At 41.5% G+C, this 27,629-nt stretch overlaps 4 protein-coding genes across 8 annotated transcripts in view; 2 read left to right on the top strand and 2 right to left on the bottom strand.

The window, feature by feature from the left end:
- Nucleotides 1-1,349: 1,349 nt before the first annotated feature.
- Nucleotides 1,350-6,742, top strand: calypso (ubiquitin carboxyl-terminal hydrolase calypso). Of its 3 annotated transcripts, none has more exons than XM_069109794.1 (9): nucleotides 1,350-1,476; nucleotides 1,693-1,969; nucleotides 2,309-2,523; nucleotides 2,617-3,377; nucleotides 3,470-3,603; nucleotides 5,347-5,451; nucleotides 5,546-5,865; nucleotides 5,952-6,100; nucleotides 6,165-6,742. In XM_069109794.1, exons 2-9 carry the CDS (start codon nucleotides 1,912-1,914, stop codon nucleotides 6,241-6,243), a joined length of 1,821 nt encoding a protein of 606 aa, XP_068965895.1. In that variant the 5' UTR covers nucleotides 1,350-1,476; nucleotides 1,693-1,911; the 3' UTR covers nucleotides 6,244-6,742. The 3 variants fall into 3 exon arrangements, with proteins under 3 accessions (XP_068965895.1, XP_068965896.1, XP_068965897.1); XM_069109795.1 differs by having other exon boundaries at nucleotides 1,351-1,476; nucleotides 5,549-5,865; XM_069109796.1 differs by having other exon boundaries at nucleotides 1,351-1,476; nucleotides 1,693-1,991.
- LOC138178213 (uncharacterized) lies at nucleotides 3,597-5,351 on the bottom strand. The gene is made up of 2 exons (XM_069109811.1): nucleotides 4,888-5,351; nucleotides 3,597-4,808 (listed from the first exon to the last, which is right to left on the bottom strand). The coding sequence occupies exons 1-2, from the start codon at nucleotides 5,053-5,055 to the stop codon at nucleotides 3,627-3,629; spliced, it is 1,350 nt and encodes a 449-aa protein (XP_068965912.1). The 5' UTR covers nucleotides 5,056-5,351; the 3' UTR covers nucleotides 3,597-3,626.
- Nucleotides 6,743-6,840: 98 nt separating the features above from the next.
- On the bottom strand, nucleotides 6,841-26,901 carry LOC138178207 (uncharacterized). Of its 3 annotated transcripts, XM_069109801.1 has the most exons (3): nucleotides 26,073-26,901; nucleotides 12,102-12,457; nucleotides 6,841-12,041 (listed from the first exon to the last, which is right to left on the bottom strand). In XM_069109801.1, exons 2-3 carry the CDS (start codon nucleotides 12,435-12,437, stop codon nucleotides 11,097-11,099), a joined length of 1,281 nt encoding a protein of 426 aa, XP_068965902.1. In that variant the 5' UTR covers nucleotides 12,438-12,457; nucleotides 26,073-26,901; the 3' UTR covers nucleotides 6,841-11,096. The 3 variants fall into 3 exon arrangements, with proteins under 3 accessions (XP_068965902.1, XP_068965900.1, XP_068965901.1); XM_069109799.1 differs by having other exon boundaries at nucleotides 6,841-12,457; nucleotides 26,073-26,898; XM_069109800.1 differs by lacking the exon at nucleotides 26,073-26,901 and adding an exon at nucleotides 23,694-23,791 and having other exon boundaries at nucleotides 6,841-12,457.
- Nucleotides 14,498-27,629, top strand: part of LOC138178212 (caveolin-3) — a 166,948-nt gene continuing 153,816 nt past the window's right edge. The window contains exons 1-2 of the mRNA XM_069109809.1: nucleotides 14,498-15,645; nucleotides 17,741-17,862. The gene's annotated coding sequence lies outside the window, so the exon portion shown is untranslated. The remainder of the gene's footprint in view (nucleotides 15,646-17,740; nucleotides 17,863-27,629) is intronic.

The following is a 27,629-nucleotide window of genomic DNA, read 5'->3' as shown; positions in this document are numbered from 1 at the left end:
ATAATCCTTCTAATTTTAACTTAGATTAAGATTAGAAGAATTAATAAGTTTTACTCAGTAAAAAAAGTAAGATGTATCACGAGATGAAAAAGTAAGATGTAAAAGTAAGATGTCACATATTATTCGCAGCCTATCAACTGCTGAAATTATTATTAAAATGAAATTTAGGTTTCATTATAACAAAAACATTATTGCGAGGAAAGTAAATCTAATGTTAAACCTAAAAAGTTATATCGTGTATAGCTCTTTGACTACTATTGGCGCCTAAAGACGCTTAAAAATATTGCTCTTATGGTACTGTAAGCACCTGCAGGTGCTTAACCAAGTTCGGTCTACTGACACGAAAGGCGCCTATAGGCGCTCGGAAAATTTTATCGATCATAATTCCGGCAGATCTTATTTCAATCAGACGTAAGTAAATGCTAATTCAGCAATTACACATTCCGTTAGTAATATATTAACTGTGTATAATACATTTATTTTATATAACTATGTAATTGTGAGAAACTTATATTTTAGTAAATTTCAATTATATTTAATAAAACAAGTTTTACAAAAATACAACTCAGGTACATCAGAAAGTAGAAGTACTGATAGTGAGCCTTTTCGTTTGACACAAAGGCATTTTTCGTTTCCATACGTAAAAAATGCGGTAATTCGGAAAAACACAAGGCGCAAATGTGTAGTGTGTAAAAAACATAATAGAAGAAGTGCGACACATTACAAATGCATGAAATATGATATAGGATTATATATTTACCCATGTTACGAATTGTGTCACACTTTACTAGATCATTAGATATATTGTTAAAAAAGCTTAATGTTAATGTTAAATTTGTAGTATATACACTAACAATTGAATTCAGAATACAAAGAAACAAATAATATTATTTTAATGTAGTGGAATTCTGTATTTTGATTATATGAACATGCTTTCCGTTCTCCGTGTCCGTCGTGACTGATTTCCTACCCTATGGTACAGATAGTGTGTCTCAAAGTCTGCCGCAGTCAAAGGAATAGAGAATATATTAAAATTACTGCGTCATTTCAGTGATTCATTATTGTATGAAAGATTTTCTTCTCTTCTCTAAAAAAATGTGATAAAGAATTCCTCTTTTTGAGACTGCTAAGTTCAATTATCGCTGTTACCTATCTCGGATAGAAAAGTATGAACTTTTTCATAGAATATAATTTCTTACAATGAAATAGACTTGTGTAACGTGGAACTACGGTAAATATACTTCATTTGTGGTGGAACTAAATAGGTTCTTGTATATGCTAAAGTGGAACACCTTCAGCGCTTGGTCGCTGAGGGCAGCACTAATCTGGTAACAATCGGAACCATAAGCGTGAGCACTCTCATTTCCTTTCTGCTGATATTGTTAATAGAATGATAGAATGATAGAATGCGCTACTGTGAATCTGCATGTACATAATCATGTGTATACATATGTACATATATGTTAGCTTGAACAGGTTTGAATAAAATGATATTTTTGTTACTAGATTAATGCATAAAGATAAATACATGTAATACAAGATTAATCAGTAGATACAGAATTATGTATTGATATAAAATTTGCATTAATCGTATTAAATCTTGTTTTTAATTGGATTAATTCATTTTATATAAACTTTAATATATAGTTATTATTCTCGCTAGTTATTACAGCTATTTTTTTCGTTAAATAGGAATAGGTTTTAATCGGATGGTTATCCAATGTACAATAAATAAACAAATATAGATGATTGGAAATTGCTGCTTTGACACATTTTTAAGCCTTTTTTTTACCACGTGACCACATGATATGTATTTTGATGTAATATGGCGCCTTTAATTGTCACAGTGTAATAAAATTTCTAAAAGGATGTAAAACTCTTTTAAATGTTAAACTTGAAACTTAACACAGAATGCCAGTTGATATAAATCGATTAACGGAAGGTTGGCTAGAATTGGAAAGTGACCCAGGTATAAAATAATAGCCTCAAGAGTATGTTATTTTAATAACTATTATCATTAAATTATCTGTATGCATTATTAAAATATAGTTTGTTTTGATATAATGTACTACATATCTCACAATATAAATATAAAAATGTATGTACATTACATAAGAAAATGTTAGTTGAAACAATTTGGTTTTATTTTAATACATTTATATGCCGTCACTGTATCTATATTGTATTTTAACTTTAGTTAAAGGAAAATGGAGAATGTAGTCAATGGAAAAGCATTTCTGTTCTTCTATGACATTTAAGTTATAGTATATTTAAAAGATTTATATTGATATGTATTTTATATTATTAGGTTTATTTACATTGCTATTGGAGGATTTTGGAGTAAAAGGTGTACAAGTAGAAGAAATATATGATCTACAAAAATCGTTGGAAGGTCCAGTATATGGTTTCATATTCCTATTTCGTTGGATAGAAGAAAGGAGGTCCAGACGTAAAGTTGTAGAACAAGATGAAAGTTTTGTGAAAGATGAAGAAATTGTTAACAATATATTTTTTGCACAACAGGTGCTATAATTTTTATACAAATACTTTATATGTAATACTACATATAGTATTTACATGCAAGAATCTGTTTTTGAGTAACCTATCGTTTTATAGGTTGTGCCCAACAGTTGTGCAACACATGCACTACTCTCTGTATTACTTAATTGTCCAAATATTCATTTGGGTACAACTTTATCCAGGTTGAAGATGCATACATCTGGTATGTGTCCAGAAAATAAAGGATGGGCAATCGGTAACACACCTGAATTGGCTTGCGCTCATAATTCTCATGCAATGCCACAAGCCAAAAGACGGCAAGATAAAAATACTGGAGTCTCAACTGGTAGGTTTACTGGAGAAGCTTTTCATTTTGTTAGTTATGTACCAATTAATGGTAGATTATTTGAGTTGGATGGTTTAAAACCATACCCTATGGATCACGGTCCATGGAAAGAACACGAAGAGTGGACTGAACAATTTAGAAGAGTAATTACCGATCGTTTGGGAATGGCAACAGGGGAACAATTGCAAGATATAAGATTTAACTTAATGGCTGTTGTTCCTGATAGAAGACTTGCTATTTCACATAAATTAACTATGTTGAAAACTAATAGACAGATAGTACTAGAGGCATTGCAACAACTTGTTAAACTAAGTCATCAAGATGGGACAGAGAAAAATTCGAATGATACCGAGAAATCGGATAAGTCATACGAAAAAAAGAACAAACCTGAAGAGGAAAATGGCTTGTCTAATAAATCAGAGATTGATGAAACTTCGTCAGCACCAGCTATTACAGTTGAAAGAAGTAGTGATTCTACTATAGATACCGAAGAACCAGCTTCAAGCATAACTTCTGGAAAGACTGAATCAAAGTAGGCAAAAACTAAACTAAATAACGTTCATAATTACGAATACTTTATTTTTCAAGCAAAGTTACAGTATAATATATACATAAACGTTTCAGTGGTATGGAAAAAGTAGTAATGTGTGCACTGGATTATGCTACACCTCTCAGAATCCAAACTTCACCAGCACACAGCTCGTCCAGTACTGATACATCTTCTGAGATTGGATCCGCATTTAATTCTCCAACGCAAGGTAAGTAAAAAGATATTCCTATTTTATGTTGTCTTACAGAGACTTTTTATTGTACAAACTTTCTTAGTTTGACAAAATATTAAGTCATTTGGACATGTCATTCTTATAGATTTGATTTGTGAATTATCTGAAGCAGAATAACAAATATAGTAATGCGATTCAGACGTGATATCTTTTGTTTTTCCATGTTCAGTACATATATTTTTATTTGGTACATTTGTTTTAATTATATTATCTGTACTTCCAGTTGAATTTGTATTTCCCTTATTTTTATTTTCTATACATTTATTATAACTTTCTGTGTCACATTTTCTTGCATATGTATTAAATGCCGTGAACAAAGGACATGAATATTCTATTACAGAAGCCATTTCAGGTTCACATACATAATACTTAGCGCAGTTAGTAATATTTGGCATCCGAATATTTTTTATACACGGAATAAACTGAACATATTGTTGATTCAATTGATAAGCCAATGATTTATATCTTTCAATAGTCAAATATTGCTTGTTCCCCAAATTATCGGTAATTAGGATTACAGTGTTTTCATTCTTCACGTTATCAAATACCGACGAATCTTTCGTATTTAATACTGTATCATCAACATTATTTTTTAAAGTTGTACTACTTTCAGTTGTGTTATGCAATTTCATACCAGTTATAATAGTATTTTGTAAATTATTGTTTTGTTGAATATAGTTTTGTACAAGATAATTGTTTAATGGTAGGTTTGTAACAAGTCTAGAAGGCGTAGATGATGTTGATGTAGATGATGCTAAAAGTTCCAGTGGAATAGTAATTTTTTTGTAAAGTAACAGATGATGTATTAATTGATTCAACATTGAATAGTATTTTTTATCATCTTGTGTTTGTAAATGACCATTCTTCTCTTTATCATTAATTTCGGAAGCATTGTCCACGTTTGATTCGTGTTCCATTATTTCTGCAAATTCAATCAAAGGATATGGAGTCACCGTTTCTTGATCAGAATAATCAGGAATGCTATCAGTAGTATATGAGGAATCGATAAGTTCAGAAAGATTCCATGGATCTTCTGTTAATCCAACATAACTTGTTTCGTTTGGATTGATCAATTCAGGGATATCGTATCTGTTTGTTATAACAGACGATTCTGTCGATAATGTGTCGCATTCCCAAGAATCGCCAGGAAGAACACATATTCTTAAGTACGGCTGGAATATCTAACGATAGAAAAAATGTTACAAATTTCTGAAAATCGTAGGCACGTTCCTGTCAACTATATTGACGCAATGATCTTACCAAGCCCTCGGTACATTTACTGGGCACCCAAACGTAACCGCCACCAGGCAAATTTACGCAATTGTAAAATACGGTGCAACTAGTGGGATGTGGTTTCTTCGATTCTGGACACTTCGATGACTCGGTCACGATTAGAATAGAATAGAAAATAAAAGCTACCAGTTTCATTTCGTTATGCTGTCGCGCGTACTGTTGTATAGCAGACTAAAATTCTTTTAGTTCGGTAGGTGGTATTATTTGACTTTCGCACATTCCCCCGTATTTCGTCTCCTTTGACACCTTTGAGGTACCGTTATTCGACCTATCCTTTCTGAACGTTTTCGTACCGTTTATCGTTATACGATCGCAATTAGGAAAAATATTATAACAACATTGCTTTCATGTAATAAGTCTGAAACAGCTACTTCTTTGTGGTAAATAAATTAGTTTATTTATTATATATAAAGCTTTGATTTATAGCATGGGGATGGAATTCTGGTCAGAGCAGTCCAACGTCGACGAAAGATTTCAAAAAGTTTGTTGTAATTAGAGTATCTGGGGATGAAAAGAATGAAGCAGGTTTAAGTACGTATATAGAGCCTACTGTTTCATTATGTCTTGTTAGTGTTGTGTCTTCTTATACTGTATGGTAACAATACATGAAATCTATATCCATAAGTAGGTCGTTCTCTTGGGAACATTAATATAAATGGAAAAAGATTAGTTTCCGACAGCGGGCACTTACATAAGAAGGTCTGCTTGTCGGGAGAAGTTAGAATACCTCATGCCAGAGTAAAGACTAGTAACGGAGACACCGTCACCGAAGAAAAGAAGGTTGAAAAAATCGATCCGAAATTATGTACGAAATACCCGGAGTTGTTTGAACCGCATACGTTCGCGCCCAAAGATCTTCTAGCATTATTGAAGAATTTAGAACACGAAATTAGTATTTGTGAGACTAGCTTGAAAGACGAAAACGATAAGAGGAACAAGTACAAGGTAAATACGCTTTAAAACGTCTATCTATGTTTTGCTTAAAATTTAAAACATGAGATAATATAAGAGTACTTTGTTCTTTGTTTTAGATTGACGATTGTCGTAGAACACATAACTACGACGAATTTATCTGTACCTTTCTTTCGATGCTTGCTCAACAAGGCAAATTAGCGGAATTGGTCCAACAACATTTGACTTTAAAGAAACACACTTCCGTATCAGTGAATAGGGTTCATAGGTAAGGAATTTTATTACGATTTCGATTAACGCGACAGATTGTTTAATACAGGGATTATTTATAGATCTTCAAAGAAGACCGACACTCGTCCAAACTCATCACGTAGACGTCGAGGTAGAACTAAGTGTAAAAAACGAAAATAATCTTGGTAATTGAATCGAAATGATAATAATGGAGCTGTTATCCCACCTATCGAATCGTCAATAAATTGTTGCAAGGACACAATTTCAAAACGACAACAAGCATGTAAAAAGATTATACTATTGTTGAAGAAAAATAGAGATTGTGTTTCACTCTTCGTAATACTTACGCAGCATCAAGAGCGCCGAACTATCAGTACTTCTTTTACTTTCTTACGCAGATATTCTTTAGACAATGGTAGATCGACAGCAGCGTTGATTATAATTCTACTTTTCCCATTTGGACTTCAATCTTTGTCACGATTGACAGTTATACTTTAGAACTGTACAAATTAACTTTATGATATATTTTTTACATTTTTTTCATATTAATGCGCGGTTTCTACTGTCACACTATGTTTATAAATACTATGAACCTATTGCGTACTCTTTGCAGTGTGTATTAGTAACCTTTATCTCTGCATCTATTATGTTTCATAAGAAATATATGGTTTCTTAGATACGAACACTGTTCTTTATTTTGTGTCATGTATTATGTTTCTTTTAAATCGCTATTTTAATAAGAAGATTAGGGGCGATGACAAAGGAAGTCGTCACGAATATTGTCAAAAACATTGAAAATATTTATTTCGGTATTCATATACAAGTACACTACACGCTGTGGATATGTCACTTAGATCTAAATACTTATATCTCCGTACAGCCGGAGAAAGAAGGATCAAAATTCGACTTGGAATCATGTTTAATCGTAGACAACGGCCAACCGAGTCTCTAAGTCGCTTTACCATACTGTAAACTGCATAGGAACTGTATTCGAAACGTCCTCAAAGAAGCTATTTCAAGAGTGCAAATATATAAGGGGAGACACGATGGTTTAGAAATGTTGTGAGTTAGAAGTTCCTTCTCCGGCCGATGTTCGTTAACGCCTTCGATATTTGCGCCATAGTTTCATCGGCACGAGTAGCGTGCTTTTTGGCAAAAGAAGAAAAGAAAGAAAGAAAAGTGCAATTATGTACAAATATCGATTCATGGTCGCTGTGTTCGAAGGTAATGTTTTCTCATGGGCAAGTAATCGTGAGATAAAAGATTATTTGGAATTTGTGAGTAAAAACTTTGCGACGATCACCACATACGCACGGTTCGTGTGGCATTCTCTCTGCGACCACAAACGTGATCACGAATTAACACAATCGTTATTTACAAAGTACACGGATACCTGATTTTTTCCAAACACCGACTTCTTTCACTCTCTCTCTCTCTCTCTCTCTCTCTCTCTCTCTCTCTCTCTCTCTCTCTCTCTCAATAAACGTGCTTTTAACCTCGAGCTGTTAAAAAATCTACAATTTTAATGTGGGCTGCGGGATAGAACATACAGCTTCGTTATTATAGGCACTCGTGGTATGTTACATTAAATCAACTGCGAAACGATGCACATCGTGTGCGACTATCGAGTCGTTGGGTCCGAGTGTTCTACATTTACCTCGATAACGAATTAAGAAAAAAGAGAAAAGAAAAGAAAGAAATTATATTTACATCGATACGTTATAAATGAGCACATTTTTCCGACAAATGATGAAAGAAATATTAAATCTTACACAACTCGTCTCACTACTCGACTCCCTTTTACTCTGAGCAAAACTGTGAAACGTTTGAGCGGCGGCAGCAAAAAGGAAAAACTAATTCATCGAGTATCGTTGTCGGCGATCGTTCGCAGAAAATTATCAACAATAATAATACAAACATGCCGTATAAAATATAGAAAATTCACGCGAGGAAGATAAAAAATACAAACGAAGTGAAAAGAGAGAAAGTAGGGTAAAGGGGAGCATAGAAGCATGAGGAAGAATACAGATACGAGATCCTTCCGCGAATTACGCCGATTACGATTAATACAGTCTTGTGATGTGTCTTAGAAAACCTTAAGAAACACGCATATGCCGCAGACCTATAACACGTTCGATCTGCTCAGAGATGTGTTCAAATATGATCGAGCTATCGTAATTTTGAGCCTCCAGTCCGTGATCATTTCTCCGACATCATAAACGTCACAGAAAGTAGCGCGATCGCCGCAACCAAATAGTAAATAAGTAACACGCTGTATTGTTTATTCATCTCAAAACTTCGAAGCAATAATTTTTGTTTTCCATGACATAGACGAAACCATGTAAAAATAGTATTTTCGACAGAGAAATACCAGAAATTATGTATCGTGTTCTTAATTTATATTCTTTATATTCTTAATGCTACATTTATCTTTCTCTGGTCGAAATACTAATTTTTCACGTGGCTCCGTATAAGCAGACGATTCATGATAAATAAAGATACGTTTTTTCTAAAAATGTAGTAGCTTCAGATTAACGTTTCGTGGCTTATCATACTGACGTACAGCGGGAGGCGTCAACGAACGAGTAGATCGAACGATTCGAGAATAATCTTCCTCTCTTTGCCTTTAATAAATAGTAACGGAAACATCGGCACAACGAATCGATTGCCATCGTTCAGGCACTCTATCGCTTTGATTTTCATCGTCGTTCGAATCGTAACGACGAATGGCGCGTTCGATCGACGCTTCCGGCGTTCGCTAGAAATTTCGAAAACAAAAGTTCCTCCGATTAGCGCGCGTTCTCTACAGCTTCCTCTTCTTTCCGGCGGACACGATTTCTTCGGTACGGTAATAGATCAAATAAAGAATCGTGTTACGCTCTTTCTTTATGTGTAACACCAAAGCGTTGCGCGCATACGTATAGATGCGCGCGTACAGACACACACAGAGACCATTCGTCTTATACTCTCACGATATCGAAAAATACGTTAATTTGAAGAAAAAAAATATATGTATATATCATATGTATATGTATATATGTATATTCCTTGCATATGTGCACTATGTATACATTACGTAACACCTATAGGCTCGCTTAATACTTTGAATATCGCGTGATTCCCGGTACATGATAAATCCCGTGATCCATCGTTCCTTCGATTAGGGGAAAAAAGAGAAAAAAAAAAAAGAAAAAAATGATAAGGAAAAAAGACTCGTAAAACAACCAGTCGGCGTCTTGTTTTCTGTTCGACTTTCGCTTCTCGTGCAAATTGCTTTTAACGATTGCACGAAGCACCAGCGAATAGAAAACAAATCTGGAACGTACACACGCACTCCTGCTCGTTTATACGTACATATATACATATGTGGTCACGTTAATCGCTAATAACGAATGTATATTTATAAAGAAAAAGAAGAGGAAGAAGGAAGAAGACAGGAGATGATTTTAGACAAGATGCAAAAAAAAAAAAAAAAAAGAACGTTGACGAGGTAACGCGATCGATAAAAGGATGAAGGTTCTCTGCTATGTACTGGAAAAGCGATCGATGTTTTCGAGGCGCAATTGACTTGCACGGGATGGGAATTGGCGTTATTTGCGGATCGACTGGCAAGGTTGAATTTCAAGGAGAAGACATTAAGCAACGTGTTGGTGCGAGATTTGAACGAGGACGACAGAAGAATCGTCAGACAGACAAATAAACCTGGAATCGAAGCCACACGTTCGAACACCAATAAACACTTTGCTTTCCTCCTAGAAATTTGCCACGGATTCGGGCCAATGTTGCGCCGCGCAAACATGGGTCGACGCGAACACGATGAACGGTTTTTGGGAAAGAGAAGAGATCGTGAATCGATAATACAAGGATGTTACTACTTTGCTCGATAACGATGCAGGGGAGTGGAGGCTTAAATCGTTAAGGATAACTGGCGGTAGTGAGATAGCCGGTTGCGCGACCAATTTATTAATCGGGAAATAAATTCGTAGTTTTCACGAACAGAAATTCGATTCTCGTCAATCGGAAGATTTTCGAAGTCGTTTGCTAATAATTTTACATTTTATCACGAGATACGTATATATATAACATAATAGGAATTTTTATTCAGCAAGGATAAATACAAACGAATCTGAAGGTCTTCGTATTAACGAGATCGTTTCTCTGCCGTCAAGTATATGATACGAATCGAATATCGAATATCCAAGTTATTCGAATCGTTGCTCGAGTTTAGCGCACAGTAGCAAATAAAACGGTCGGCTCGATTAGCCGTTGCACTTTTCGAATCAGCAAATGAACTTGCTAATGACAACAATGATAATAATAATTAAACGAAAGTATTCTAAGAAAGTCTTACAGTATAAATTACTTATAGTCTAGGATGTCGCATCTCTCTTATCATCTAACTCATCGTTACGATACCGCGGGACATTGGATGGAGTCCCATTTTGGCAAACGGGGCAACTCGAAAGCAGAAAAGCGCACCCGACAGTTGATTCGACTGATCCTCGCATTCCACCGACTAAAATCGAATAATTTTCGACTCCCGAATAAAACAGCTATACCGTCCTTTTTATACGCTTCGTCTAGTCGATCTGCAATCGTTATCTGATCGATGAAAAACGGCATGCGATTTGTTTCACGCGATATTGGTCGAAATACATGCGAATGCAAAGCCGGTAGTGGTTGTTCCAAGAATGTACACTTCTCTACATTCCTTCCTACCAACCTTCTCTGTCGTTCTTTACTCGTTCCTCAATTTACGACGAAAGAACGAGATCAAGCGACGATCGTCTGATCGCTATTTCCTTCTACCAACTAACAACAATCGCTACACTCGTTGAAGCGTTCGTGCGCGTGTGATCAGCGATCGGGGAGTACTTTCTATTTCTTGTCTTCTCCGTGTTCGATGCGATATGAGGAATTGCCGTCGTGTTGATCACCGTCGCACTTTAACCTGGTACAACTCGAGGAGCAACGCGTTGGACAGTTGGCTCGCTCGCTGCGGAAAAGCCACCAAGAGGATACGACGATCTCTTTCACGGCCCATTGACTGTGGCGTTTGCGGGTAACGCGTGTCCCGTGACCAGACTGCTTTCCGTCGGCTTGCCGATACGGAGTATCGACTGAAGGGAGGCAACTTCGGAGGCGAGACGGTCCAGCCTCGATTTCACTTCCCTCTCGCTCTCAGGAACGGTAGACACGCTGGAGCCGGTCCATTCGGCGCCCAAGGAAATGCCCGAGTCACGCTCGTCGCTGGAACCTTCGTTGTCCCATGGTGGTGATGCTCTGGGTCCTGGTTCTTGTTTGATACCCTGAAGCGCGAGTAACGCGCTGGCCGCGTCCTTGTCGCCGATACGCGATTTGTGCCTCAGCTTGTGAGGTAGACTGTTGTTAGCCGCTGGATTCTGCGAGCTGACCACCAATTGTGGACCTTCGTCTCCGCTGCCGGATGATAATTCAAACGGCGATTGAGCGCGTCGACCACGAGATAGGTTTAGAGCGCTGGTCGTGTCGAGGTGCATCGCCGGATGAGGATAAGGATATTGAAAACTTTCCGTCTCAGGGTACGAGGTCGTTTCGGGAACGTACAGCTGCGCGGGTGACCTGGGCGATCGTGCACCGCTGACTGGTTGATGGATCACCGAAGTATGCACAGGACTTGGTGTTCTTGCGTAGAGGAGAGCCGCCGAGGCTGGCAGTTTCGCCCTTTTGACGATGGGCGGGTCAGCGGGTAGAGCCGCGAGCACGTGTTCCGTGCTGATCACAGACTCACCGCATATACCGAACTTATCCCTGATCGCCTCGAGTTGCGCCTTCAGGATGTGGTTTTCCTTGCTCAGCTCCATGACTCGTTGCTCGAGTACCATGTCGTTGAAACGCCTTTTCTCTCGGGACCGTTTGGCTGCCTCGTTGTTGCGTCTCCTGCGGTCCCAGTAGCTGTCGTCCTTCTTGTTGTCCGGAATGAACTCCCGTTGCTTGCGCTGGGAAAATAGCTCTTTTCTGATGTCGAAGTTCGGAGGGAAATTTTCTGGGTGTGTCACCTGTTGGGCGTCGTGGTGGTGGTGCGGCGGCTGCTGCTGCTGCGTCTGTTGCTGCTGCGGCTGATGATGGTGATGATGTTGCGGAGGTTGCTGCTGCGGCGGCGGTGGCTGGTGCTGCGGTTGATGCTGGTGTTGCTGTTGCTGTTGCAGAGTCAATGGAGCACCGTGGTGTGCCGGATGCGTCAACGGAGGCAACGGTCCATGGGCATCGTGTCCACCATGAACACCGTGACCGGCGTGCGCCATTGTGTGGGTGGCCGGCATATTGCTGTTCAAACACGCGGTCTCACCATTGATAGGCGATCCACTTTGGCGGGCGACAATTTCTGCCACCATAATTTGTCTTCTTAGTACATCTGCGAAGGAAAAACAAGTTGCAAATTAGATAAGACAGGTCGGGATAGAGACGATGCGTTTGCAACAATATGAATACAGTTTGGCGTCGAACGCGTGCGAACTAATCTGGCAGAATTAATAAGATCGTATATTACGTCGGTGGTTAAAGTGTCAGATAGCAAGGAGAACGATTCCCGAGTCAACACACGGGACGAGTTTATTAACGGCGGTGATGTAGCGCTGCGTGCCAAACGATCGCGATGACGAAAAGCGCAGCTTAGTGACAAGGCAACCTAGTCACGTAAGATACAAATAGATCAGAATGCGAGTATATTTACATTTAACAATTGTTTGTTTGTCGTGATTCAGCGTTTCTCGAATTCGACGTTCGTCACTCGTAAATACTAGAAAAATAGTAAATACGTTGTAACAGTGTTATTCGAACGCGATGTTCGCCTCTTTCGGACGCAAGGTCCTTCCAGCTTTTCAGTGAAACGTTTATTAATCCAAAGTGACGCAAATCCGTGGTGTAGCGAACGCATTTGCGATCCTAGCCACGTACGAAATGTTGTAGTCCTTGTGCGGTACTGTCACGCAACAGTCGAGTGACGGACATTACGAAAGAAGGTCGCGCGATACGGAATCAGGAAGAAGAAAAACAATGTCGAGAGATTTCTACAGATAGCCGACCTCCTATGCCGTCACTTTTTGTCGTGATCGTTGATTACACACGGTGTTTCAGATTACGATCCATACCGATCGTACACGGCCTGCCTTTCCGGATTCGAATTGCAGAGACTTCAATTCGATCGACCGCGATTCGCGATGTGACTCAATGTGATCATTCCTTTCCCGTGACATAGCGCGTAATAATTGTAACAGACTGCATGTTAGAATTGTAATCAAACTGCTAGTTAATTCGATGACGCACACTTATGAAAATCGATCGTCACATTTGAAACAACTCGAAACAGCGCTTCAATGATAATTGCAATTTCTTGGAACGATTGTTCATTCATCTAGCTAATCACCTGCATCACGCGCCTGGGGAACGAACGTAACTTATCCTTATTTAGGCTAATTAGTGTAGCGAACAATTTGAATAAAGCATAATTAACTCGAAACTTTACTGTAATACCGTACTGTTGACAAAGTTAACCTAATACAAAGCAAATGTGTTATACATATGTATACTGCAGCTCGTTACAGTATTTCTTATCTACGAAAGCAAATACTAGAGAAAAATTCCGGAGGTGAGAGAACGGTTGCCAAGTAGCATAGTCACGCGCCGTTAAGTGTACGTTTAAGGTGCATACTCTGTATACATCAAGAAACCATTTGTATTCCGTGAGCGTGCATCGAAGATCATTGCCTTAACGCCGTGTTTGTACGGTGAGCGCGTTAAATCGTTTGTATAGCGATTCCCGATGCCAGCAGCGTGCAGCAGATACGCCGCTTATTTTGGGCCCTCGAGGACGATCGTTTTGTTGAGCAGACGTGGGTGTGGCGACAGGAGATCATGCTCAACAACAGGGAGAGTATCTCCTCTCGTAAAGTTCCGTGACCGTTATACGAGAGAGTACGGAGCGGACAAAGGTGAAGAATTCCGAGAGATCGAGGGACGTGCACGTACTGCCAACAATACCGGTCCGGGCAACGCCGAGCACAAGTCGCAAAATAGCCTTGGGTAAGGTCGGGCTATTCCCCAAGGTCGAAGATGTCAATGAACCCGCCACCGTTGCCAGTCGACCAATAGAAATTTGTCGCCCCTTTTTCGAAATTAGTTTTCAACTATTAAAACGAAACGATCGCGTTTGTCGATGCATAGTGATTCGATTTTAGTCAAACGATTTGTTATTTCGAACACGTAATGTGGAATCGGTATTTGTATTTTCATTTTATTCATACATGTTATTTCATATTTTAATGGCGCGCTTGAATTTTCTAGGCCCGAAAGAAATTCGAATGTAATTTATCTTTAAGCATTTCTAAGATATGGTATGTAGGAAAATATTTGACGCGACGATACGCGAGACCCCTTCGGTCGCGCCATTGTCGCGACGAATGGCGAAGTTCGCGCAATGTTTACGATATTAGAACGCTCGAGATGTAACGATGACATACGCTTGAGCTTCGCCCCGGGCATGCGACACAATTATGTAAGTGCTCGCGCGATCATTTCCGCAGATCGGTCATCATGTGCTCGAGTATTACGCGACCGATTCTCATAACGTGTTAATTGGACGCGATAAATGTCGGAAAACGATAACATTTGATTTAATAACTTGGTGTAATCTATCGGGAGGAAAATAAAACTGTCTTCCGCGATAATGCATGACCTACGAACAGCGATCGAGTCTATTCAATTATCGAACTTTTATAGCCACCTATTTATACAATGACCTACATACAACTCGGAGCAATTAAAAATAATTTGTTTTTGGGATGATCGAACGTTATTTTCGTGTCGTGTCTATCGTTGGAAAACGTGTGAGTATTAATCCGAGTGATAGTTATGTAAGGAAGCACGTGTGGCTGTGCGATACTTGCCACGTGCCATCGGCCGTTTACGGGTTGCATCGTGGAAATACTTATTTACCCAACCTTCGGTATTTATACTACGAAAACGATGTTTGGCTTTTGCAACTACGTAAATAGGCGCTTGCGTGCTTTAGTTAAACGGAAATACGTCTCCTTCCTTGAACGATTATGTCTTACGAGAACACGTATCAATGTCATTTCATGGGAAAATAAGGTTACATTTTATTTCCTATACGAATTACGTTTTGAATATTTACATTCGAATATAAGTTTAAACATTTGTGTTTGGAATTAACGAATTAGTTTATTTCCAAAAGATACAAACGATTTGAAATCTCCCGCTCAAAGCGTTCCATGTAACGCGCAGCTACGGCAGCGCACGTATCTTTCGATAATCGAAATTTCAAGATCGGGATACGCGGGGAAATTTCGATAATCGAAGACGCGTCATTTCTAACATTGAGCGTACCATAGTGACTTTCCGATAAAAAGATTCGAAGAAAGACATTCTGTACTCGAATAATTGTTCGAAACGTTTATATTTCGTGTACGGGAAACGCCTCGAGTGAAATTTAATTTATCGTGTGTGTGTTTATTGTGTGGAGAAGGAATAAACCAGCATATACTTCCTCTGGCACTGTCTTCTGTCAAGCATGGCTATAAATAGGTAGGTATCATCGTGCTTTTTTCAATTATTAACGTTTCTACCATTTTTTAAGTTTCCTTACAATTTCCATCCACCTATCAACTAGAAGAATTTCTTTCCCTTATACTTCATGTCTTAACACGTAATATGATTATTAAAAGCGCCATAGCTCTCGCGAAACAATTTAAGGAAAACGGGAGATCTCTTTAGCCATTTTCTGAAAATGCTCATTGGTCATTGTATCGGTATAGACATATTTATTCTCTCGCGTAATTAATCTTTTAAGGGGCTTTTATTAATACTCCGTATTGGTTTAACCCTAATGGGAAACAGAATACGCGTCTCGAATAGATTAGGGTAACGAACTCGTGATGCAACGGGAGGAAGCGGGATGGCATGTTCGTGCGCTTAGAAAAGAGTAAGAGGAACCGAAACGGTAAGCTTGTGAATTAACTGTTGAAGCACGCGGCAGAGAGTTACGTAAGGGTCTCGTTGCATCGTGTACGCGTGCGTTTCCTCTATCCACGTGCTATACGCGCTTGTTAGAAGTGAATGTCAGCCGCTTATATCGTGGAAGCCCCTCACTATCCCGGTAAATATGTCAACGTATACGTGGATCTCTTCTAATCACGTACTTCTGGCCGAGAAACGTGCCTTCATGACCTCGCGCAGACGCAATTTTACAATCTGTCATGCGTCCTTCCATCTATCGATTATGTATCTTCTGCCTTAAGTTACCTCCGTGCAGACTGCGTCACGGTTAGTTAGAGACTGCACCACTCGACGCTTCTGAGAAACAGACGACCAATATCGACGTTTCATCATGCAGGAAATTACAATTTTTGCGTTACCATCTGTGCACGATCTTTTATCGTTCCTCGCTAGAAGGCAGTGACAAGGATTTAAAAGGAAGACGCGTAGAGACCTCGATACGCTATAGTGGTCGCGTATAAGTCGGTCGTCTATGGTTCGCGCGTATCACGTTACATTTTCACATCGGCAACTTTGTAGTTCAACTTCGTTCCACTTAAACCTGCCGTTCTCAGAATTCTTATTTATGCCTATGTAATGATTTTCTTATTATTGTCGGAGTTCTTGTTACTGAATGCTCCTCCGCAGTATAATTCCCTGAATGTTAACATCTTCCAAAAACTCAATTTTCTCGTTAATTCATAACAGGATATATGTGCTGTGATATGATATTATTTCTCACTGTATTCAGATACTAATAATAAGTAGATATTATTCGTAGAAACGAGGAACAGGAAATGATCCCCGAAAAATTAGTAATCGTTTATTCGACCACAGATTAGATAATTAGACTTCAGTAGAGAATATGCATTCTTTTAGGAACCCTGACGACCGACTCTCAACACAGAATAGTATAGCTGCTAGCAATGCTCCGTGCTATATACTCAAATCGATTATTTCTAATAAGAATATTCAACAGTACGATATTCTTATCAAGTTCATCAGTTCTGTCGCTTGATTTCCATTCACAATTAATGAATCAATATACGAATATAACTATAAGTAAGGGGATTCAAAACGATAGGGTATCTAGTTGGGTAAATGGGCATTTAATTTTCGTTGCAACGCCAAGAGGTGTATAACCGAGACACGAAGCCCGCTCGAAATTGAGCAATCACCTGGAATTTCACTCGCGAAGTTACGTATACGCGAGCTCGCGTGACTCACATCGTCGCAGCTAGTTCTATCGATTCGACGATTTTTGTTAGAATAGAAAACATCGCCCACATAAAATTTCTGTCGTGACGAAATGCACGTAGACGCGGTGCACGCCAACTTAAGTGTTCTTCCTACCGATATACACACAATTTCCTGAAGCGATTACAAATAGCTTCCATTGAATCACCGAATTTTCCGTCTACGTAACACGAGTCCACGGAACGCGTTATTTCGGTGTTTCGAAACCGAGTTCACGTGCACTTCCGTCTCGTGTATCTTTTTAATTTCGCTCAATTCCGCCGCATGACCGACCGACTGTGTTCTGTAACGAAAATCTCACCATATAAGTCATTTACAGTCTCATCAAAGTGAAACACTGTAAATTGGCCTTAAATTAACATAGCAACTTAATTTTGATTGATTACAGGCGAGGAAAGAAATTTCTTCTCCGTTTGGATTAGCAGTAATCGACTATCTCTGCTTTGCCTCTGGATATATACATACTTCGAGGAACCGAATCACTCGGCTCGGATATACGACACGTTCTCGGTGAGTCATATTTAGCCATTACATGTTTCTTTATGTGTATATTAGCGTGCACTAACGGGAGCCCGAGGAGCTGGCGTACGCGTGACGTGACGCGGTCCTGTGTATGGAAATACAAGCGAACGCGCACGCACGTGCGCGCACATACCAGGAACGTAGCACAGAGGGACGAGGTTGTCGCCCCTTTCTCGTGAAACTGGAAAATTTATCGGGAGTAACGAACACGCGCGGCACGCTGCCCGCCCTAAAACTTTACGGCCCCTCGTAAACGCTGGCGAACGATTCGTTAGAGCTAGAGCTAGAGGATAATAGAGGGGGAGACTTGTGTTCCGAACGTGAAATTATTGAACGGCCGTAGAACCGCGATTGGGATAATTTTGCAACGTTAACGATCGCGGGAACACAATTTCCCTCGAACAGAACGATAAAAATGGGAAAAGTCGCGCGCCTTGCTGGGTGCACGGTAATTATAAACGCGAGAACGCGAACGTAGCGAAACTCGTACATATTCGGTTGCGCAAACGTCTTATAACGCTATGGTCGTATCGATGGACGCTAGGATTGTGTGGGTAGCTTTCGTTCTATGTTCGGGGTCAATATTTCTCCATGGAGATAATAATAGCGAACCCTTGGCGCGCGTTACGCACACACGAAATAATTACGTAGTATTGGGCAAGCGTTGGAATTGATCCGACCGGCGTGAGTCGCGTTGAACGCTATTGCCCCTTCCCGCAGCCCACGTTTCCCGGTAATCACGTTTCCTCAGAACAGTAGTATCGTTTCCGTGACGCTCCAGAACGACAAAATTGTTCCGTTATAGACAATGTGGACGTGCCTTTCGCGTGTATCAAGTGTCCTAATAATCTATTGTATACAGTACAGCCACGAACATGCGATACGACTCGAACTATCGTAACCAAAAGATTCTCGAGTCTATTCGAGCGACGCACAATCCAGGCGACGCAGCGCAACTAACGAACCACGCGACATAAGCGATGCACACGTGTTGCGCGTGTTGCGCGAGTCACGTTTCACCTTCTGCTTAATGGTATTGGTGAACACGCGTGAATCACTCGTGTGCTGCACAGCAAAAATTACACGCTGAATTCACGGCTCGATTCTTGAATTATGAATCGTAATTGGATCGATCTGCGTATGTCACGTGCATCGATCGACTCGTACCGGTCTGTTGCGCGATGTGACACTAGCTCAGTAACTAGTGACGCAATTTAAAAGAACACACTACATGGACAAGTATACATATACGTACAGACAAACACTGATGCATGTACGACTCGTATACGCGCGTTTTTCACGAGGAAATGTTACGAACGGGGGAAAGGGTTTCCGTTATGAATTCGATTTGATCTCAAAAGTAATTCGACTCGATGGAAAATTCATAAATATTGTACAACGCGCGCTGTTTGCCGCAACGCTATTAATAGCTCGCAATGACTTGGTCAACCGGCCGCGGTTGCGATGAATGATCTTACGACGCAGTTGTATAATTTCCTGTTTATCTTTTTCTTGATTTGCGGATATTTTATTTTTGATCGATGAACATAAAATGGATATATAAGACAGCGCGTCGTGTTTTACCAGTCATTGAGGATTATCGAGTTCCACACTCGGTACTATTCGACCGCTGCGTTGATAACGCTATAAATAGAGAGGAATAGAGCGCGGTTGGGAAGATAATATCGTTAAGTGTTTTATCAATTAGTTGTTTGCATTCTTCTACGAGGAAAACACGAGAACGATCTTGTCCGGTACGTTCTCGTCGATTTCGGAACAAAATTCTTGTGGAATGGATACAGGCGACTTATCTGGTCTATCTTCTGGTTACAACTGAGAAGCCGGTTGCGCGGCAATCACGAGTGTCTGACTAATTCTTCTGAAGCGGAGGAAAAATTATGCGTGTCGGAGACACGGGTTTCGCCGTCACGCGTATCTACACGTGTAGAATCGTCACAGTAGTTGCGCAATGGTGCCAAGCGGCGCACGTGGTCGTCGAACGATCAGCTTCGTTTTCGAGCAAATATAAGCTGTCGATGGCTTGCTTCTTCGCATATGAGAAAATTCGATTCCACTCTTCTCGATGGAAATATTTCTGGCCATTCTTCCAGTTTCTCATTGTTTTCACCGGATATACGTATTCATCGAGTTCGTTGTTTTTCTACCGTTTCGTTGGTTGCGTAGCGCGGAAATTTTCTTCTCGTTGACAGAAGAAAACATAAGAAGAAGAAACTGATCCAATTTAATCTCGTTTTAATGGCGCTAGTATACTCGGTTTCGTTAATAATCTCGTATATACAGTCAAATTGTAAATTGCGAATGACGAGGGACGAATCCGTTGACCCGATGCCAACTAGCAATGCTATTTGTTTTTCTTCTGACACCAGCTTTTCAGGGAACGCGGCGTACGACTGCAATGAACGGACATGAACGATCGTCCTGGCTCTTCGTAGAAATTTATTCGTGCGATATTTCACGAACGTATCGTACGGCGGATCTAACGCGAAAATATGATTCGGCATTGATCCGGCATCATTGATCGAGCCGATGATCGATAACGCAAAAGTTACGATTATACGATCGCGCAAGGGAAAATTCAAACTCGAATTTACATTTCGAAAGTTTTTGTTTCTCCGAGATTTACGTAGAGATGTGCGAAACACGGCTATCGTTCTTCGAGGAACCTCGAGGCACGCATTGTTCCCGCGTGACCGCGTCCTTTTCTTCTGGTTGCTCCAAATCGTCTCGACTCGGCCACATGACGCACAGTTACGTAACGGCCAACCAAAGCACGTTGTTTTCCGTACCGCAGTGGCGATGCGCGTAATGTACCGACTATAACACGCCCTCTTTGCTAACCATCCTTTTCACTTTTCTTCTCTATCCGTTTGGATTTTCAAGTTCTCTCGGTAGCCCGCCACAACCTTGTTCCTCGCTCTTTTATCAGCATCTTAAGGACACGACCGTTATCTGTCCCATTACCCTGAAACTGGACACGCTGGTTATCAAATTCCTCGTGTTCAACGACGTGTCGACCGCTGCGTTTCTCGTATGTCGTTCCTTCCACCGCTCTTTTTACCGAGAGGAGTCTCTCTAACGTAATGATAACGTAATAGATTTAGTCGATTTACAGTTGTAGACACGTTCCATACCACGTACCACGTACCCACGGCATCGTTACGTAATATTTGAGCGTAGGCCTGTTTCAAATCCCTTCATTCAATCGGTCTCGCTTATCGACCAAGAATCTGCTGGAATAGATAACACCGGAAGTCTCCGGACGATCGTGTAAAGGCGCTAGTAGGCACTAGAAGTTGCTCTCGGCATACTTATGTCATCGATTAGCATATGCTATACGGTTGTCGTTATTCGCTTGAAAACGATGGTCGAGCGATATCGTCGAAGGTTACAAGAAATTTCTTTTCGCGAGGCATTTTTAGCGGTTAAAAAGGTCGTATAGGTTCGCGGTATTTAAATAAGAAACACAGAGGGGAACGACGATACGGAGGAGAAGAGCGAGCGTTCCAAAAATGCGGGGATAGAAACGCGCGCGGGCCTGAAATAGTTCTCGGAGTACGTCGAACTTTAAGTACAGTACATAAAGGCACGTGCACAATGCTAGCCACTCGATACGGCTCGGCTGTGCGTGTTACGATTGCGGTCAGCGCTCACGTAACAGCCGACCGTTGATACCGTTATCGGACCGACACAGGCATTTCGAACCGGTCTCCGATTTCGTTTCCCGCTTATTATGCAATTGGTCCGCGATAACGCGACCGCCAACTGAAAAACGAAAAAAGGCAACACGCGACACGCGTTGGCACTCTTTTTCCCCTCTCCTTGTTCTTTCTTCTGTCTTTTGCTCCTTCGTGTTTTCGTCATTGTTCACGCCCCGATACGTTACTCCGCGTATCCTGTTCGATTTTCGAGCACTTCGTTAAGTACAGTTAAACGAAACGGTTACACAAAAGTGTCTCGCGCGTAACACATTTCGGGAAAAAATTGCAGATGCTACGTATGCGTAATCCTGTAATCTAAAGACGAAATCTAGTAGGTTAGGAATACGCAACGCGCTTTTACAGAAGTCTGAGAAATTATACGATAATTAGATGAACGAGCAACGAACTGAAAGTTAGCGCGCAGACGTTGATCGATTCGATAAGTCAACTCATTTATTTCTGAATAGAGTTTGCTTCGAATTTATTAAATAATCATGCAGCGGAAATCGGGCTTCCTTATTCGTGAAATTATATTCACTGGATGAAATCATCCAATTGTCCTATTATGTCCTAGACGTTCTATGTGTACAATCGATCTAACGCGTATTATTTCACTGTTGATTCTACTTTACTTTTGACGATACGCTTAATCTTCGATCTCAGTATTGCGGCTATTTTCGTCAGTGATAAATCCGTGGCCCTTTTCAAGCACGCACGACGATAATTTTCTTCGTTATCAGGACGCGTACAAACAATAGGGAAATCAGTGATGTCGATAAAAACAAGCGCGACGACAGAGAGACAAAGTACAAAGAGTAATCACGCCATGTCATTGTATCGTAATTATTTGGCTTATCTGAATTTTTGCACGTTCCACGTGAGCATCGTCGGTTGATCGCGTTTCTCGTCCGGCGACACGTGACCTGAGGTAACGTGTTGCCCGTCCGCGAATACGTTTTCCCTACCGAACGGCGCGTGCGGTTACGTAACGAACACGTGGAACGGATACCAATGACGAATAGACGACGTTCGTTAGTATACGTTCCGTGTACTAAGTTCCTTGGATCATCGACGATGTATTTTATGGATGCATCCCGATCAAACTGGACGGGAAAGCACGCGATAGGAGAGCGGCCGAGTGGGCGTTTCGACTGATAAACAATGCGAGACCGGCTTAAGAAATAACACGCGGTGTGTGATGCAACTGGCCGCGGTGCATAGTATAGAAATGCTCGCGCAATTCGCGCGCGCCGGTTCTAGCCTAGTGCGCGGCTTCTCTCTCTATCGTTGCTGTTCTCTCTACGGTTGTGCTCTCCCGCCACGTGACTCCTACACGTGCACGCCGTGTTATGCTAGACCATTCACCTTCGTTGCATAACAGAAACGCGAAAAGGTCATCGGGAACAACGGAGCCTGATATTTCCTAATATGATTGATAAATCGCGAGCTCGATCACGCCAATCGGTCAATTAGGCTCGATCACAAGCATCTCGACGATCTCGCTGTTCCTTTTCAGAAATCGGCGACCGCGTTCCCGACGATTCATAATTACGCGAAACGTATAGTACCTACGAACGTGATATAGCGAGATCGTAGAATCAGTGGCCGAAGCAGGGAGCCTAAAAAAGTATATAGCCAGTTGAAGATCTTCGGAAGATCGATTCTAAACATCGAAATAAAAACGAAAATTAATATGTAAAAACGTCCGTCTGCGCTTATTACTTTGAGTTACAAGAAATTCAATTTTGCATATCAATCGACGCCGGTCCTCCATGACTTAATTTACAACTTCTTTCTATTTTGGTCCCGTATTATAGATTTTACGAGCGAACCAAGGAAAGCGTATAGAAACGAAACGATCATTATCTGCTCGTTTAATCCGATATAAAACTCAGAAACAGTTATCACAGTGCACGTTATGAAAATTTCTTTCGAACTCGATGTGATCGATGAACGTCCGATGACGCAATGCACAATCCGCAATATCTGAGACGGCCGCTACTTAACACACGCACGCACGAGCACAAGAGTACAGATGTAATATATCAAACTCTACACGTATCTACACCAAAGAAACCGTATCGAGAAGGAAATACATACATACTTCTTGACGATTCGTAGCCGGCTATGCATACTGTGGTACTGCGTTCGCGCACCTCTATGCACGCGAATATAATACCTCCGCGTCATGCATTTCCGTGAACGGTAGATACCGCTAATCCGGATTGATGTGACACCAAACAATCTAGATCGACCGTTTCAGATAACGAACCATACACAATGCGAATCCGCTAAGTCCCTGCTGACTGACTTTGTCGATATCATTCGATATTTCATCATTGCGATATGCTTTCGATATTTGATGCAGCACAAAGCACAACCTTGGACGACGAATCGCGAATCCACGTATACCTATGAATGATAATTAGCCCTGGATACCGCTCGATTGCGTCACCTTGAAACGTGATTCGCGATAAATGAATTCGAAGGATCGAAACAATAGCGGATAGATAAATTATTAATAAATAAGTTTGCCGATGATGATACGATTATTTATGACGCAAGTATGTGTAATAAGGTGCAACGTACACTTTCGAGTATTTTTAATTTGTAATGGATAATCGTGCGATCAGTTGGAACAAAAGTTACAGTTCGTACGTGTTTAAACATATGTTCGCGCATTAGAAATCAAGCATACGTTGTAATTTCTATTTTGGGATAATCTCTACTTATCAATACCTTCGCGATAACATTGACAATCTGCATTGTCGATATTCACCGATAACGGTGCAGCGTCAAATTTCGAATCCTTTTAGCTGTATGATCTACGGAATAACTTGGACGACCTTCAAACAGGAAAACTTCGACGATCGAACAGAACTTTCGTTGCTTTATCGCTAATCACTTTTAGTTGCCACTGCCATCCCTTGCCGCGATGTTCGTGACCGTTTTTAAATTGCTCGCGTTTGACCAAGCAGAAATCAGCCAGCGTATCTTGGTATCGTACATACACGTGCGTGCCCTTCGCTTCAAGTCCATGAAGCTCGTTGCCTTGTTGCACACACGCTTTACGCTACGACGAGGTTGAGAGTTTTGCAAATTAGGCCGTGGCCCACTTCGGCTGCGATAGAGAGAAGGTGGCGGCGCGGCGGTGGTAGCAAGAGAAGAGTAGTGGGATCGATCGAGGATGGGGGGATATACAGAGCGCAAAACACGATCGAGAATGGGGGCTGGTTGAACAGTTCCCGTTTCGAACGAGGATCCTGGTCGGTCGAATGCTCTTCGAAGCGACAACGACCCCTTTGGAAATCACTAGAGATCTACAAAACTATTCCAACTTTGTTCGTTCGTTTTAACTTTCCCACATTTTCCTGAATTATTTCTCTTTTTTTAATTGGTTCGGCTAGTAGCAATATCCATTTTTTCAATTCCACGCATTAGAGCTAGAATATCTTCACGGCGAATACGTCCCGTCGAAAATTCGTTTGGGAAGCGACAATACCGTCCGGTTGTATGTTATATTCTCCGTGTTGAGGAGAGATAAGGATCAAAGTCCTCCTCGCTTCGTCACGAATGACGCAACGACCGCTGCCGCGTTGCTCACGCGTTGCACGAGACTTTCGTAAGCGCAGCCTTTCCTCGCTTCACTCGCCGCTCGTTGCCTCGTCCATCGAAACGTCCTAGTCCGTCACGATGCTCGATCATAAAATAATTCCATGCTGCCTTGTCCTTCGTTTCAAAAGAACCGTGCAACGCTTTTCTTCTATTTTCTTATTCGCGTTGAATACAACGATCAATGTTCAAGGAGCGAGCTAATGATTCAGGCGTTGATAACGCGATAAGATACGCGAAGCTGATTGGAACGAAAACAATGAGTGCACGAGTTTATTGCGCCCGCGAATTGCAGTCAGACGTTGCGTCAACCGAATTACTTTTGAAGGTCAGAGTCTCCGAGCATTCAGGGTCGTTTGGCAAATATCACAGGCTCGGATCGATAATCGTGATTCTCGATCGATCCACCGAGCGAGTAGGTTTCGCCGCTTCCATCGATTTGAAAAACACCCGTCTGTCACGTACGCGTCGAAAGTTCACTTTCGATATAGCAGAAATAACGAGGATTTATCATTGGTAATTATTCGCAGGGCAATTCTGTTTCTCGAAATTGGGAATCGGTTGCACTCGATCGAAGCACGTATTCGCGATAGTTATTTCCAACGGGTTTAGTACAAAGTCCTGGCGCGTGACAAGTTGCCAGCAGATAACGTTCTATTCTACAAATTATTACAAGGCCGCCTCGAGCGTAATCATAAGTATTCGTTTCCGTTTCGGGAAAAACAACGGATTCGTGATGTCGATTTGATCTGATCGCACCTGTGTTCTTTCGAAGCGTCGTTGTCGAACGAAACGGGGATAAGGACGCACGATCGGACAGGAAAAATCGGTGTAAAGTTTGTAACATATGTCGTTTGGAGTACTCACCAATTTTGAAAGATTCTGACGAGCACGATCGAACGACAGTACAGCGATCCACTTTGCCTCCTCTAGATCGATGAAAACAGACGGTGCGCTGCACTCGTCGATTGATAAACGGTCGAACGTGTAAAGTTTATCCGCGAAACACCGAGATAGTCACTGGCTGAGCGTAAAGTATCCCGTTCGTCGAACCAACGTAACGAGAATCACCGTCATAATAACGTCTGCTATCGCGGCTTGCGATCGAACCGTTTTCCCTCTTCCACGGGTAAATCCAAGCGAATCCCTCGAGAGTGGACGGTAATCGTGTCGTATATTTATATCACACAAAACGGAGATGCAGAGTACTAAAAAATACGGAGAGAACCAAAATGTGTTCGTAGCGTGTCTACGATGTGGCAAAATCCAGTATATCGTTTAATTTCCTTCTCTTTCACCGATGGAAAGGAGAAACAAAGGCACACGTCGAAAAACTAACGAGAGCACTGATCGTGTTTTCGCGTGAAAGCGTGAATGTACGTAGATCTCGGACAAAGAACGCGAAACCAATGGACCGATCTTGCTTAGCGGTGAACACGATGAACTTGAACTGTTGGCGAGCAGCTGACAAGGAGCTACGTGTTAGTGTCAGCCCCTTGCTAATCGTCCAATTACTTGAGACGAGATAGCACAATACGTCTTGCGCGCAGAAACACACGTCCGATCGCTACGGTGTCGGCCTGCAAACTGACTACACGCTGCGTGAGACTCGCGACTCGCGACTGCCGTCTTGGCCCCAATGTCGTCTGGCTTCGAGTTTGATGCGAGAAGGCTGACGCGGTCACGTGTGTCGGTGTGTACGTGATCGTTTCTACCGGCGTTGCGCTTCGACCGTGGTAGTGACGAGGTTTTTGGTGGGGAGGAGCACAGGTCCACCCGCCGGGGGAAGTTTATGCCTGGTTTATGCTCGGTTTATGTGCACTCCCCACTACCGGCCGGTCCGCACACAGTGCCAGGCGGTTCTGCGTCAGAGTGCCGCGACCATTCCCCTCCGCGCCGTGTCGTGCTCGCCCCCACTCGCTGCGCTGGTAGGTGCACCGCGTCAGATCTTTTGGCCGCGTCGGCACCGAGACCACGCAGCGTTTGCCGTACGACGTACGCGCGATTAGATTGCGTCGCGCGGCGACACTGAGCGCTTCGCGAGCGATGCTCCATTCTGAACGTCGTAATACGTCTTTACTTCTTTCGATTCTCTTTTTACTTGCCAATTACTTCTTACGAAATATTTGAAAGTTCAAAGTACATATCCACGTAACGTAGGATTCGATATTATAGCTTCATTCGTTGTTCCTTTCTTGCCGTAAAAACATGATTGTTTGTTTCCATTTCGCTTGGAACAAGTTTGGAGCAGTCTTGGAACCTCGCGATGTTAGACAAGAAAAAGTTTGTTTCGATAGGATTACGAGATACGATAGATAGAGCGGATTAGAGCGTGGTTTCGACCCATGAAAAACAAAGAGTTAGACCGGGCCGGGCCGGGCCGAGTCGAGCGAGCGCCACTTGGACGAGTCTGTTGCAAGGACC

The sequence above is a fragment of the Bombus flavifrons genome, chromosome 3, assembly GCF_040668555.2.
Source record: "Bombus flavifrons isolate JBK064 chromosome 3, iyBomFlav1_principal, whole genome shotgun sequence".
Taxonomy (NCBI): domain Eukaryota; kingdom Metazoa; phylum Arthropoda; class Insecta; order Hymenoptera; family Apidae; genus Bombus; species Bombus flavifrons.
The sequence above is the reverse complement of the archived record's forward strand: the minus strand, read 5'-3'. Positions and strand labels throughout refer to the sequence as shown.